Source organism: Pollicipes pollicipes, unplaced genomic scaffold, assembly GCF_011947565.3.
Source record: "Pollicipes pollicipes isolate AB1234 unplaced genomic scaffold, Ppol_2.1 Scaffold_4219;HRSCAF=4965_pilon_pilon_pilon, whole genome shotgun sequence".
Classification (NCBI taxonomy): Eukaryota; Metazoa; Arthropoda; class Thecostraca; order Pollicipedomorpha; family Pollicipedidae; genus Pollicipes; species Pollicipes pollicipes.
In genome coordinates this window covers 30,345,324-30,356,776 of record NW_023596448.1, presented here as the reverse complement: position 1 = coordinate 30,356,776, position 11,453 = coordinate 30,345,324, and the positions used below count along the sequence as shown (strand labels likewise).

Below are 11,453 nucleotides of genomic sequence, written 5' to 3'. Positions count from 1 at the left end.
GCTAGTTCAGGATGATGCAAATAATAGTATGAAAAACTCAAGTCCTTCTGGTATGACATCTTTGGAGGAGTCCCACAGGGCTTATTTCTTGGTTAATGTGTTTTAATTGATAATATCATTGGCAATTGCCTCAACATTATTTTTAAATGGACAAAGATATAAATATGTTCCAGACAATGAAATTCAAACTGATTAAAACCTGCTACAGATGGATTTCAACAAGCTTATTGAATGTTGTGCCAATGAGCAGGTTTAACAAAGTTGTGTTATTTTGCAGATTATCCATCAATTGCTAGTAACCTGGTCCATTACTGCAAGATCTCTGCCCCAAGATGACAGACTATGCGGCAAAGCTGCTCAATGAGCTGATGGACGAAGCAGGAACCTGATGCCCAATGAACAGGAAAAGAAGCTAACATGGGACTCACCAGAGGTAATGCTGCTCATTACTTCAGGGGTTTGAGATTTGCAGACCTGGGATTCTCCAGAGATAATGCTGCTCATGACTTCAGTGAGTTTGAGATTTGCAGACCTGGGATTCTCCAGAGATAATGCTGCTCATGACTTCAATGGGTTTTAGATCTGTAGATATGGGATTCTCCAGAGGTAATGCTGCTCATGACTTCAGTGGGTTTGAGGTCTGCAAAGCATTCTTTTAAGTTTGAAAGAGAACTCATTGTGATACATTTACCCATGCTTACAGGTGTATGTCCGAGATAATCATGGGCAAACTGGCAGTTCAAACTGCATTGCACCTGTGTGTGGATGCTATAGCTTAGTGGTGGACTGATACACAGGCCTTGAGAGCAGTGTGGTATGTTGAAGGCAGTTGGGATCTTCAAAGCATAGACATTGTCATGTGTGTGAGAGTGGCATTTAGTATGCCTGCCTTACTTTATTGTTCATTTGTTATTGTTAAGGTCATTGATAGGCCCATAACTTAATTTGCTGAAGATATTTTGTGTGCTGGTGATGAATGCATTTTGCCCAAAAGCAGTGGTATTTGCTGTGCCAGAACACATACCTCTATGTGCGTTGATATGAATGTAACTGAATGATGTGTTGTGATGCCCCCTAAAACATAAGTTCAACATTCCTCAAATGTGAACACTCCCCTCTAACCAGCATGCTGTCAACAGATGTGTCATCTGTTCCTGGCCAAGATCTGTCCACATGAGCTGTTCACCAACACAAAGGCTGACCTGGGCTCATGCGGTGGCATTCACGATGACGATGTGAAGGTGGAGTTCGACAAGCTCCCCAGCTTCAAACGGCAGGCCTACGAGGATGAGTTCATCCGCTTCTGTCAGGTCAGGTTTAGGAAGGGTGCAGGAGGGAAGGGTGTTTGGAGACTGGTGGTGTGACTCCTCACCCTCTTGTCTCACCCACAGAGCAGAGCTGTGGTGTTCCTTGGTGTGCCACTTCTGTTAAGCTCAGTAAGGTGTGCTTTCAAATCCTGGTTGTGTCATTGGGCGCTGATGCGGCCGGACCGTCGCGTTCGTGGTCGTTCCATAAAGGGCTCTGGATGTTTCTCACCTTGTTGCATCTTGTTTAAAAAAGACAAAATGTTAGGAACCAACAAACCTTTGTACATTAAACAATGGCATGCACAACTTTAGATATAAATTACGGTGATCATTGGTAAGATCTGAAATAGAGCATCAGTTAAAAGCAATCAGTTGGAGGAGTAATGCTGATGACGCTTGAGGCGCTGCAAGACCCACAGCAGTCGATGCGCCCCAAAACTAATCATCCAAATCAACCAAATCATCATGTTTGAAACCTTACTTTCATGCTTTGACCAGTTCCTTGCATGGTAATACAGGTCATTTAATGAGTCGAAACCATGGCAAGCCACAAAACGTTGCCTAGTTTCCAGACCCAGTAGTTTCTAACTAAATGACTTCTGTACAGTCAATGCTGAATGAAGTGGAGAAGAAAATCAAGAAGCAGCGACAGCGTCTGGAACTGCAACCCAACGACCACAAGTTGTCATCGCTGGTACCTCCCCAGTTCACGCGTCACGAGGACAAAATCGGCATGCTCACCGACAAGATCAACAAACTCGTCTCCGAAGTGGAGGAGCTCGGCTGCAAGGGACAGGTGCGTGACTGGCGCAGCAGGCTGCTGGGGTCCAGCCTACACTCAGTGCTCAGTGGTGTAAGACTACCAATGGCTTCGTGTTTGAATCTACTGCCGGTGCTGTAGTAGGGGACCACATCACGCGTTACGAGTTTCATCTCGTAACGCTGTAACCACATCTCGCCAGTAGCTGTCGATTTTACGAATATTAACTTAGTTTTGTTTTGCTTGCATGGACAGCTTTTCGACAGAAGCACGTGCTAAGCTGCCCCCGCGGTGGAGATGAAAGATGTCAGACCTGTTATGCAACGTCGTTGTGTGGTCACAGCAGGGCAGCTGGGGTCTCGCCCGGAAGTCTCGGCCTGGTACCGGCCACCATTTCCGTTAAAAAACGACACTTGATAAATATTCATAAACTTGAATTTTATTATTGTGAAAAGGAACGCGAAATACCTCGTCCCACGTCCTTTTATGGAGCGCCAGTGACTGCATTGCCCATATGAGTGCTGTGGTCATGGTGGAAGTGGGATTCGAACCCATGATCCCCATGTGTACGTGGAAGATGGTAACCACTTGGCCACTGCCGCCCTGTCTTGAATCCGAACCACGTGACTCAACTGGTGCGCTCTTGATCAATGCAACAACATGGGCCCCAGACCGAGAGTCGCCCGCGCGCGCCATTCAAAGGAATCCCATTGAGTTGAGCCTTGCCCTGCACTCTATACGGCTATGCTCCGGCGCATTTCAGGTGGAGGAGGCGCAGGGCATCATGAAGCTCACCGACAAGCTCAAGGACGAGCGGGACCAGCTACGCCGAGCCAACGAGGGCTCGGTCTGGCACCAGGTGCGCCGCCAGCCCGCCCCACCCCGCCGCCGTCCGACCGCCGGGCGGCCGGCGCCGCGGCGTAACCCTGCGCCGCGGCGTGACCCTGCGCCGCGCCGGCGCCAGCGGATGTGCGGCTCACTGTTGGGGCTGGGCCGCTGCTGCCGGCTATGGTTGCGAGCGAGGGAAGGCGTCGGGCAAGACGGCAGACATCGCGGTACCGCTAGATGGTGGCTAGTTGATCTGTCGATCAGTGCTGTTCCCTCCATATGCCAGCGTGGTATGTGCAGTGGGTTGCACTGACTGGCTGTCGTGAAGGCATCGAGCGCAGCGCCGCAGGCGCCGGCCATCCAGTCAGCACGTGGCTGTCGTGAAGGCGTCGAGCGAAGCGCCGCAGGCGCCGGCAGCGCGCCCCGTCATGTTTGCCGCGGCCCTCGCGCTGAACCCCGCGCTGCCGCCGTAGACGAGCCGCCGCGGCGCGCCAGCCACGCGCTCCGCGCTGACCCCGTCCTCCCGGTTGTCTCCAGGCGGCCGAGATGGCTGCCTCGCAGGAGAAGCAGATGCAGGTGTGCGAGATATGCGGCTCCTTCCTCATCGTCGGCGACGCCCAGCAGCGCATCGACGACCACCTCACCGGCAAGATGCACATGGGCTACGCCCAGCTGCGCGACGCCATCGACGAGATGCGGGTGGGTTTGGCCGGGGCCCGCCGCCAGCTGCGGAGGCGTTCTCCTGTCGGCGGGGCGAAATCCGCGGCGGCGTAGGGCTTGTACGCCTAGAGGGCTGTCACGGGAGGGGGGCAGGGGGGGGGGGGGGGGGGGCGTGACGGAAGGTCGTCTGGGGTTTCGTGCGTTGCTCATTTAGTAAACGACGCTCTCATCCTCCCCTACCCCCGCCCCGCCCCGCCAAACACTGCGTGAGACCGGGGAGCACTTGTAATCATCGCCTGGTTAGCCAGAGATGCTTGCCTTTTGGCGTGCCAACTTGAACGCATCTTTGCTATGTGTGGGCGTTAGCTGGTCAGCTGTATGGAACGTTGTGCGATGGTCCATCCAGATTATTACGGAAGCATAGCTCAGTTGTCTTGTGGTTTCTTTCCCCCTTTCCTTGCTCACTGTACTGCGGTGGTCTCTTCTGTGCTAGCTCTTCCGCGTCATGTCCTCCCACGCGCCGTCTGGTCTGGACCCGTGCCGTCACCTGAGTTTGTCGGCGCGCCGCCAGGTGTCTCGCGAAAAGGAGAAGCACGACCGCGAGGCGAGGCGCGAGCAGGAGCGCGAGGAGCGCCGGCGCCGCGAGGAGGAGGAGCGCCGGAGGCGAGACGGTTCGCGCAACGGCCACCGCGACCGGGACCGCGGCAAGAGCGGGGACAAGGACAGAGACCGGGACAGGGGGAAGAGCCGGGATAAGGATAAGGACCGGGGAAAAAGTCGGGACAAGGATAGGAACAGGGGGGATAGTAGAGATAAAGACAGGGAGCGAGGCAAAAGCCCAGACAAAGAAAGGGACAGGGGTAAAAGCCGGGATAAGGATCGGGATAGGGACCGAGGCAAGAGCAGGGATAAGGATCGGGACAGGGAACGGGAAAAGGAGCGGGACAGAGACCGGAGAAGGGATCGGGACAGAGACCGTAAAAGGGACAGGAGCCGGGATAAAGACAGAGACCGAGACCGCGGACGGGACAAGGAGCGGGAGAGAGACAGCACCAGGGACCGAAGCCGGGACGTGGATCGCACGCGCGATCGGGATCGTGACAGAGACCGCGACAAAGATCGTCTCAGGCACAGGTGAGACGTTCGGGCTCATAGAAGTCATGTTTTGTCGGGGCTGTGCACGTGCGAGTGCGAAAAATGTTTGCCGGAAGTCCCGTCAACAATTGAGTGCGTGGATGGCTAAATGGGGCTATTGGACGTTTGCCGCGCATGGTCGGGCACTGCCGGCACTGTTCATTATTTCACTGATCGGTTTTCTGGTGTCGTGTATCGGGCCCAAGGTTTTTAACTTTTGCGATTATTTTCGCTCGCTATGTTATGTGAGTCAATTTTGGAACGGGTCACGTGCGAGACCCGCCCTCGATTCGACCGCGAAACGCGGGAATTTTGACGTGACTTGAGCGTGATGATGCGGATTGAGCTGGTACGCGAGACGGGGGTGTCTGTGCGGCCGGCAGGAGCCGGAGCCGGGACCGGCAGCGGAGCCGCGACCGGGAGCGGCGCAGGAGCCGCGACAGGGAGCGGCGCCGGAGCCGCGAGCGGAGCCACCGCTCCTCGCGCCGCTCCCGCACGCGCAGGTGAGGCGGCCCGGCCTGCTGGTCGTGGCGGCGCATTGCGACCTGCCTTTCGAGCCACGGGTTTGGGAGACTTGTGCTGTGGGGAAATCGCTTCCAGCGACGAGGGCTTGGGAATTTTTATCATCTAGTTACGCTGTGCAATATAATTTATCTTGTTTTTGTCGTTCGGAAATGGGAGTAGTCCTCGATGGGAAACAAATGACGCTCATTACTAACCTGGCTCGAATTCGATCCAGTAGATCCAAATTTTTCTGAAATTGGTGATTTGAATTCATTTTTGATGATACGAAGAGTGATTACCCACGTGTACATCGAACCTTGGTCCGTCGAGAATTTCTGATATGTACCGCAATAAAACCCTGTAATCGTGGCAGCTTATGTCAGAACCTCAAGTATTTCACACCCGTCGTATATTCCATACACACATAGAAGCTTAGAATACACCTTTACGCAGCTTCAGCATGAGTCCCTGTGCGCCTTCCGGGACCAGACACCGGACTCCAGCAGTAGTGTGCCACCTGACTTGTGCCCATTTTGCCACGATCTCTTCCATCACTGCAGTGTCTTGGTGAAAGTGCTCTCCCTGCTGGTCACTGCACATCTCGGCTGTCTCTCAGGCAGACGAAACAGCATAATTTAGTGAAAGCACCTTGTAAGCTTATAAACAGGCCGACTGCATTAAAATCTCAACATATCTTCTATCATAATTCCTCATGTTAGGTCAGGTTCATGATCTTGCGTGGATTGCATTTGCATGCATGATTTTGACTGATTTTTGACTTGATTGATTTTGTATTTGATGCTATTTTGAATGCATGCACGAATTTGTATGCTTTTTTATTTCATGATCAAAAACTGAAGGTAAGCTTGGCATGTCATTTCCATTATGGAACAGAACGGCACTCAGTCCTGATTCGCTGACATCAATTAAAAATTGCCACTCATCGGCGTCATGCTCCTTTCCCAACGCACCAAGAAGAGCAGGCCTTTAACACGTGAATCATGTGGGCTAGTAGGGAAAGGACGCCGTAGAGCGGCTGTGCCACCGGCATACTTCGGTGGGTTGGGGTAGGGGGGGGGGGGGGGGATTCCACAGATCTGGTCGCAGATGAGACATCCGAAGACGTTACGCTTTCTCTGCTCGGGGCCGTGAACCCGTCACGCTTGTGATGGAGGAGCGATTGAGGTGTGTCCCGTGGGCTCCCTCCGCGCCGTTAGGACCGCAAGTGGCAGACGTACTTTCGTGCCGGCAAACCAGTTGCCGAGCGAATTGGAGCACGTGGCGCAACGTATGTGAGTTGTGTCGGTCGCCTTCTTTTACGCAGAAATAGCGAAATTCACGAACACCGTTATGGCACGTCTCCGCTGTTTTGAAGTGAAACGACTATGTACATGGTAAATCAGGTCAGCTTACAGTCCCGAGTTCGTCACTCGTCGGCGCGATCGCGCGGCGTCGCCCTGACCACCCCGACACACGCCTGTTGTCCCGGCTCGCGCAGTCGGGGCCCCGGCACCGGACGTCCACCGGGAGACCACCTGATTGTAGGAAGAAGTGCTACCGGGGGACGAACGTTTCTTACTGAAACAACACTTCCAGCTATAACCACAGCTAGCAAATTTGGCGCGAGTTTGGCGCACCTACGAGCTGGAGTGTATAGGTGCATTAGGCAGGTCATGCTATATGGGGTTATGTGTAAAGATGGCGTGTTATTTTCGGAAAACTGAGCCTGCTAGGGCAAAACTGAGCTAAAAAGTAATAGTTGGAATCGGCACAGTGAAACGGGCAAGGAACGCGTAACAAGATATCTGAGCGGTAATCACTGTTGCGCAGCATAATCGGGGCTGAGGTATCTCGGAGCTCGGCGGGCGGGGCCCGTGTCCAAGACTTTGTGTTGATTGATGAACATGTGTGCACTTTCCAGACATTTTGTTTGTTTCGTTCCCAGGCGGCGATTTAATGTGGATTATGCGGTCCGTGTCAAATCGTCCTCACGTTTATTTGATGAGTTCGAGGTTTTTGGCTTCCCTGCATCCTTTTTGGCTTCTATGTGATGAGAACGAACGGTTATATGGACGTGCGCGGCATTTGCTTAATTTCCAGCCATCAGCGTTGGATTCTAAGCATACCCGTTTGTTTTCAGCCGAAGCCCTAGACGCTCCAAAGATAGGCGCGACTCAAAAGGACGGCGAACGTCAAAGGACAGGCGCGACTCCAAGGAGCGCAGAAACTCCAGAGATCAGCGTAGCTCCAAGGACAGACGCGATTCCAAGGACAGACGCGATTCCAAGGACAGACGCGACTCCAAAGACAGACGCGACTCCAAGGACAGACGCGACTCCAAGGACAGACGTGACTCTGACTCTAGGGACAGACGTGACTCTAAGGACGGGCGTGACTCCAAGGATGGAGACGATTCCAAGAAAAGGCATGGATCCAAGGATCGTGCTGACTCAGAGGAGCGACTCGACTCCAGAGAGGAACAAGACTCAAAGGAAGTCTCAAAGGATGAAGATGTTCCCATGGATCAAGACGGCTTAAGCGGTCAAACGGCCTCGAAGGAAGGACCATGTACAGCGACGAATGACACGGATGGTGAAAACAAAGGTAGTGCCTTTTGGTAGTGGTTAACGATTGTGTGGATTGGTGCACTGAACAAATGCTTTTCGTATCTTAATGTCACAGCCTTGATGAGCATGGGTTGTGGCGCTCAGCACTAAGGACTGACACCAGGCTGTGAATACCAATTTAAGTTTACATTGCAAGGTCCTGGGGTAAAAAGTGTTCATCTTAAATGCAGATGGACTACTATAAATCTTGGAGATTGGGGTCTTATTTTAAGTATGTATATCTTGCTTTGTGTGTACTGGAATTGTCAGGAGGCGTTTTCCTGTCAGCATAGTTTTGATCGAGTTCTTCGAGTCTCCTGGTAGCGCATTTTGGACGGTGGCGGGTCCTCAGCAGGAATGGCTTCCGAATCGCTTCTAAATATGTCATTACCGTGCGGGTCTCTACTATTTAACTGTGACCACAGTTTCTGGATATATATAGTATATATATATATATATATATATATATATATATATATATATCTCTCTCTCTCTCTCTCTCTCTCTCTCTCTCTCTCTCTCTCTCTCTCTCTCTCTCTCTCTCTCTCTCTCTCTCTCTCTCACTCTCTCTCTCTCTCTCTCTCTCTCTCTCTCTCTCTCTCTCTCTCTCTCTCTCTCTCTCTCTCTCTCTCTCTCTCTCTCTCTCTCTCTCTCTCTCTCTCTCTCTCTCTCTCTCTCTCTCTCTCTCTCTCTCTCTCTCTCTCTCTCTCGCTCTCGCTCTCGCTCTCGCTCTCTCGCTCTCTCGCTCTCCCGCTCTCTCGCTTTCTCTCTCTCTCGCTCTGCCTACCACGGGTCCAAAGCTGGATCTGCTGGTATGCAACATCACTGAGAGTAGCTGTGTCTCGGTTGACGAGCTGACCGGGCCGGCTCGGGGTCGCCAGACGCTGGCGGGCCCGTGTCGGGCGCCACCGGCGGCCCTCCCGCGGCGCCTAGCCCGCCGTCCGCCCAGTCTGCCGCCGCCGCCGCCGCCGCTCCCGCCGCCGCCGCCGCCGCCGCGCCCGCCGCCGCCACGCCAGGTGACGAGTGATGGTGGCCTCCAGGTAAGCACCGTCGCCGGCCGCGCGCGCCGCCCCTCTAACGCCGCCGCCCGCCGTTTGCAGGTGGAGCCCGAGCAGGTGAGGTGGTGTGCGGGCAGGGGTGGGCTGCTCCAGGCTGGCGGAGGCGCGGCGAGGCCTGTCAGGGCTGTGGAGGTCGACGCTGTCGTGTGACGCGGGATGTGGGTGGGCTCCAGGAGTGTCCTGGGAGTGATTCCACCGCCGGATGCGACGTGAATAGAGCCCTGTGTGCGTCTGGACCCTTGTGGGTGGTTAAGCGGCGTCGCAGGAGGCGGTGATTGTGTTTTGACTGTCTGTGTTGCCGTGTAGCGGCACGTTGGTTTGGAGTTGGCCGACGTATCAAATTGCAGCAGATTCGGAGCCGTGACAATGCCAGCGACAGCTGCCGTGTCTTGTGTGTCGCCGTGGCGGTGTAATTGGGAAGCCAGGGACATTGGCACCAGAAAGCGGTGTGAGGAGGCGGTGACGTGTTTGGACTCATGTGCTTGTCCATCTTTCATCAACTTATATTGATGTCAGTGGTGCGAACGTGATGTGTGAAACTTTTTTGTTTTGTTTTTTGTTCCGTGTTTTCGGGAAACTGAGGGCGGGCCGTGTTGTAGAGATGCCTTCGGAATGCGAGTAACCTCTTAATTTTCTGTATGGTTTTGTTTAACAAAGGCCTGGTTGAAAATGGGGTCTTTGAGACGGAGCTTCAACCGGATTGTTCTCTGTCCATCAAACTTCTATCAATTGCGCGAGTGGTTTGTGTGATGCAGTGAATCTAAACTCCCAGGCTCCGCACGGTAACTCCTGCCCTGCTAAAACCAGACGATTACCCCCCAAGATACCTTTTCAGTGCTGCAGTGGTCACGTATGCGCGTGGCGGTGACATGTGAGAAGTGATCGTGAGCGGTTGTAACCCGTCAGCTCAGGCCGGCGTGGTTGCTTTCCCACCTGTTTCCCATCGGACTGGGTTTTCAGCTCGGCTCCGCCGCGCGTGCTGCCGTGCTGTGACGTGTGTGCGGACTGACCGGGCGCGCCAGTGTTGTAGCGTTGGCGGGTCGTCCGATGTTAGGGGTCGCGCGTGACAGCCGGCGGCGACGGTGGCTCCCTCTGAGGTGGGTCCGAAACACAGTCCCCAGCCCCCCTCCGTCTTCTCTCTCGAGTTCATTGCGGCGTGCTTTCAAAAGGAGCCGGCTGCAGCCGCGCTGAGCGACCTTTCCTCACATGTAGAGGCGCGTCGGTTCCCGTCTGCTCAAGCTGTTTGAGGCGTGCACTTCTCACTTCATGCAGCAGCCGTCTCGGGCTAGGCTGTTTTTCATGTTTGTTGTGAAGAGCACAGGTTGAAGCAACAGGTGTAATCTCGTCACCCTCGTAGCAACCGTCGCGAGGTAATCTGTCATTTTCAAGACCACGGGTTGAAGCAAACTAACACGTTTCCTAGTCATATTCTGACTTAACGTGGCTGTCGTTAAGTCTTGTGGCAAGTGCTTGACTGTCAAACTCAAGCCGGTTCGTTCGCCCACTTCCAGTCATCTCGGCTCTCTTGGGGTATTTTAGCTTAATGTCTCATCAACGACCTGAATCCCGACTGCTCAGTGATCTTCCGTTTCAATTGAGACGGACGTGCACGTAAACTCCCGGAGCCGCGCTGCTCGTGCTTCCGCCCACTCTCACCAACTACTCACCTGACCGAGGCACGCCACTGGGGGTGCCGCCTCGCCGTAAAATGCACGCTCGCGCGGCGGCCGACCGTCGACGGCTGTGATGCGCCTCACCTTGACCTCGGACGCCCCTGCGCGTATTGGCCTGAGGTCAGTCTGCGGCGGGGTGCGCGGCCGGCGCTGCCTGGCGTTCGTTTCCAGGAGCTGTCGGGCGGGCGTCGGAGCCGTGTCCAGGTGACCGCGGGGTGTCGGCTCGCGCGACGTTGACGGGTGTGGCGGGCGGGGGCTCGCGCCCGCATCCCGGCACCGCCCCCCGCCTATCATCAGCGCATTAAAGTCAGGCATCGAAGCCGCCGTTAACGGGGGTGCGAACCGACGGCGGGCGCATCCTAGAGCTCAAATGATTAGTGGCGGCTTGGTGACGTAGCCAGAGAGGGGCTCCGTGGGTGGCGCGAGCCGGGATGCGGGCGCCCCGCCCGGTACGGTGACATCAGACTGGGAGGCTGTTCGACCGATCCCAGGTGGGAGACCAGAGTGCGCCGTCGTCCACGGTGGAGGCTGCGCCGCGGGCGAGCGGGCGTGGCAGCTCGGAGAGCCGGTTGGAGCGCGTGTTTATACATGTGCTTGTTCGAACCGCAGCCTCCACTGTGTGACCTGTGGGCGGCCTGCCGGCGTTTCGGCCTCGGGTGCACCGTTTAGCTCCGCCCTCGGTTTTCCAGTCGCGGGCCTGGCGTGGCCGCTCTCGAGGTAAGCCCGACACCTAGCGGCAGGCGGCGAAGCTCAAGTTTGCCGGGCGACGGTGGGCGCCGCCTGTGGCCCGGACAACTGAACGGACGGCGGCCGCTGCGGACGGCCGTTTCCCGGTTGGTGCGACAGCGTGACCATGTGTGGGATGTGGCGTGGCTAGCCGGAGCCGCGGCTGCTGCCTGCCTGGCTTGTCATGGCGTTGGTTC

The 11,453-nt window shown here is 55.1% G+C and overlaps 1 protein-coding gene across 1 annotated transcript; it reads left to right on the top strand.

Moving 5' to 3' along the window:
- Nucleotides 1-376: 376 nt before the first annotated feature.
- On the top strand, nt 377-6,732 carry LOC119095157 (luc7-like protein 3). Its single transcript, XM_037218037.1, has 8 exons — nt 377-433; nt 1,140-1,310; nt 1,915-2,103; nt 2,831-2,926; nt 3,433-3,594; nt 4,127-4,689; nt 5,073-5,119; nt 6,692-6,732. The coding sequence occupies exons 1-8, from the start codon at nt 389-391 to the stop codon at nt 6,730-6,732; spliced, it is 1,314 nt and encodes a 437-aa protein (XP_037073932.1). The 5' UTR covers nt 377-388.
- Nucleotides 6,733-11,453: the final 4,721 nt, after the last annotated feature.